The sequence below is a fragment of the Colletotrichum chrysophilum genome (assembly GCF_026319265.1).
Source record: "Colletotrichum chrysophilum strain AFK26 chromosome Unknown scaffold_422, whole genome shotgun sequence".
NCBI classification, from domain to species: domain Eukaryota; kingdom Fungi; phylum Ascomycota; class Sordariomycetes; order Glomerellales; family Glomerellaceae; genus Colletotrichum; species Colletotrichum chrysophilum.
In genome coordinates this window covers 3,090-5,603 of record NW_026517709.1, presented here as the reverse complement: position 1 = coordinate 5,603, position 2,514 = coordinate 3,090, and the positions used below count along the sequence as shown (strand labels likewise).

The window sequence follows — 2,514 nt, the reverse complement described above, 5'->3', positions numbered from 1 at the left end:
GGGCCCGCGGCTGGCTGTGAGGCCATCGCGGGCGAGGGTTCTGGTCGTGGGGGGTGGGTTTGGTGGTGTTAGTGCTAGGGTGGCAGTCCCAGCGCGGCACTAACAGTGGGTGCCGGTGGGGTGGTATGTAGGAGGGAAGTGTAGGCACAGCAAAGGGAGCCTCTCTTCTATGCGAATGGATGGAGGAGACCAACTTCTTTACTGAAATCTGCCCGACTCGTTAAACAAGAACGTTAGGTGAAGACGATACCCTGTAAAATAGTTTAGATTAGCATAGACCATGTCGGCTTTGCCCGGCACGTCCCTCTTTACCACGGACGTTAAATACATCATCATCATCATCATGACACGTAACGTCCGCCTCCGTCTTTCGCCTGTCTTTTGTTCTTCCTCGTCCGTTATCTCATCGAGTGCCACTGGACTGCAGTACTGACCGTGCGGAGATCTTTCTAATCGCGTGATAGGACGTCTTGTCGTCAGCCAATGGGGAATTTTGTGGTTGAGTTGATTTGAAGAAACCTAGGGCTATCTTGTATACTGCAGTAGTGTGCGGCGGCACTCGACGGAATAGTGCTCCCAGGTAATTACCAGAGGCTGAACGGGCTTCTGACGCACGCAAGCCAGTTACGTTCTTCGTTGCAGCAGAGCGTCGGCCAACATTGGTGGTCTGCGTGATGATTGGAATTCATAGGAACCCAATGGACCTACTGGGGTTTTTCTTACCAAAAGACCGTGTCAGCTGTTCCTTGCGGTGGTAAGCGTTAATTGGAATTCCTCCAACAGCAAGGTACCTTTGAAGATGCTGGTGAACATCCCGAGCTCGGGACCAGTGCATATGGAGCACCGGGCCATTCTGACAGTTGGAATGAAAGCTGCTATGACGTCATGCGTGCTCATTTCGCACGCTATCTTATCACCGCGGAGATAAGGGAGATTTGGGCGAAAGTTTCTGATGCCGCCGAGTTATTCTGCCATCGTGTCGCATCGTCACGAATCCCCACCACGAATCCGCACCCAATGGCCTCGGTCATCACCCCCAAGCGCCGGCGTTCTTTGCGAACGTACTCGCGCCGAGATAGCTCTTCGGTCAGGTCCACCAGGAGCACTCCAACGCTCAAGACGACGACATCGACCAAGAGTACCCCGGTGAAGAGCGCACCTGTGTCCAGGGCTACGCCGAAATTCTCGGGCGACATCACCACACCATTGAGAAAGAGTCCCAGAACCAGGGACAGGGCAGCAGCAGCAACAACAACAACAACAACATCAACCAAGTCTCAAACTTGCAGCGCAGCAGCAAACCGACGCATTCAGCACGTAGCAAACAGTCGGTCACGAAAGCCTGCAACCAAGAAGTCCGGTTCAAAATCACGGATAGCAGACGGTGCCATCTACGACTCCTTGGCCCTCTCTGAGTCAACAGGTTCGCACATCACCGACCCAGAACTTCTCATGCAAACCCAACTACCCGCACTCATCAACCAGACTTTTCCGAGACCGACGACATTGTCGGTTGGCGATTCGACCCTCCCACGAAATCCGTACTCCTCCTCACGCACCGCGCAAGCGATCTATACGAGACCACCCGGCTCGTCCCCGAATCTCTCATCCAGCACAGATCGCCAGAAAAGCTCTATAACTACTGGGCGTCCTTTGGCCAGCCCAGACAAGTCACCGTTGGTTCCGACTTCTACCACATCCTGAACATCCTCGCCCACGATGCGGACTCGATGCTGAAGATACAGTGGGTCGGGTATCCGCCGTCCGACGCCGAAACAACATGGGAACCCGCCGCCAAGGTTCGCAGGATGAATCCAGTGCTTCTTGTCGATTACATCACTCGACATGACCCCAAGCGCGAGATTAAGGCGAGCCTGAAGCGCAGTTGAGCACAGTGATAGCTGCATCTCGGGTTCGATGATACTCAGAAGCTTCTTTTCCCGTTGCTTTCGCGGTTTCAGCAACGGAAATTGTCTGAACGGACTGTTTCTCATCTCCCAATACCGCCTCGCCGCCTGGTTCTGGGGTTTTGATGCATCCCGAAAAACGCCCTTGGTCAATTACTGCCGGCGCCGGGGCGGTACAGAGGCCACGATGTTGAATAGGCGGGAGTCTGCGCGGACCATACGGATGGAACTCGTCGTCGGCGACAATCACGTTGCTGTTCGTAGACCATGCGACGCGCTTTGATTTCGTTCGCGGAGCTGTCGAAGCCATGGACACACCGGACCAATGACCACCTGGAGATGCCACATTGGTTCCAGGTCATCACGGGTACAACATAACTCGGGAGTTGGATCAGTCATATGGTCATGTGTGCGAGCTCGCTGAAGATGGCCAGGTAGAGGTCATTGTTTCCAATGGCGCTGCTGCTAATCGAGGAGCAAGCTGGATCTGTGCGCTACGTGGCTGCTGTCCACGCTAGACCGGCTTTACGTGTTGACCATGTATTGCAAGTACTGCTCTCGATAAGAAGATGCTGCAGCGATCACAACAAGAGGCGTGTCGAGCAAT

The 2,514-nt window shown here is 54.3% G+C and overlaps 1 protein-coding gene across 1 annotated transcript; it reads left to right on the top strand.

The window, feature by feature from the left end:
* Positions 1 to 1,017: 1,017 nt before the first annotated feature.
* COL26b_014479 (uncharacterized protein) lies at positions 1,018 to 1,889 on the top strand (the record flags this gene model as incomplete). The annotated part of the gene is made up of 4 exons (XM_053187050.1): positions 1,018 to 1,026; positions 1,080 to 1,317; positions 1,382 to 1,423; positions 1,486 to 1,889. The coding sequence occupies 4 exons, from the start codon at positions 1,018 to 1,020 to the stop codon at positions 1,887 to 1,889; spliced, it is 693 nt and encodes a 230-aa protein (XP_053029005.1).
* Positions 1,890 to 2,514: the final 625 nt, after the last annotated feature.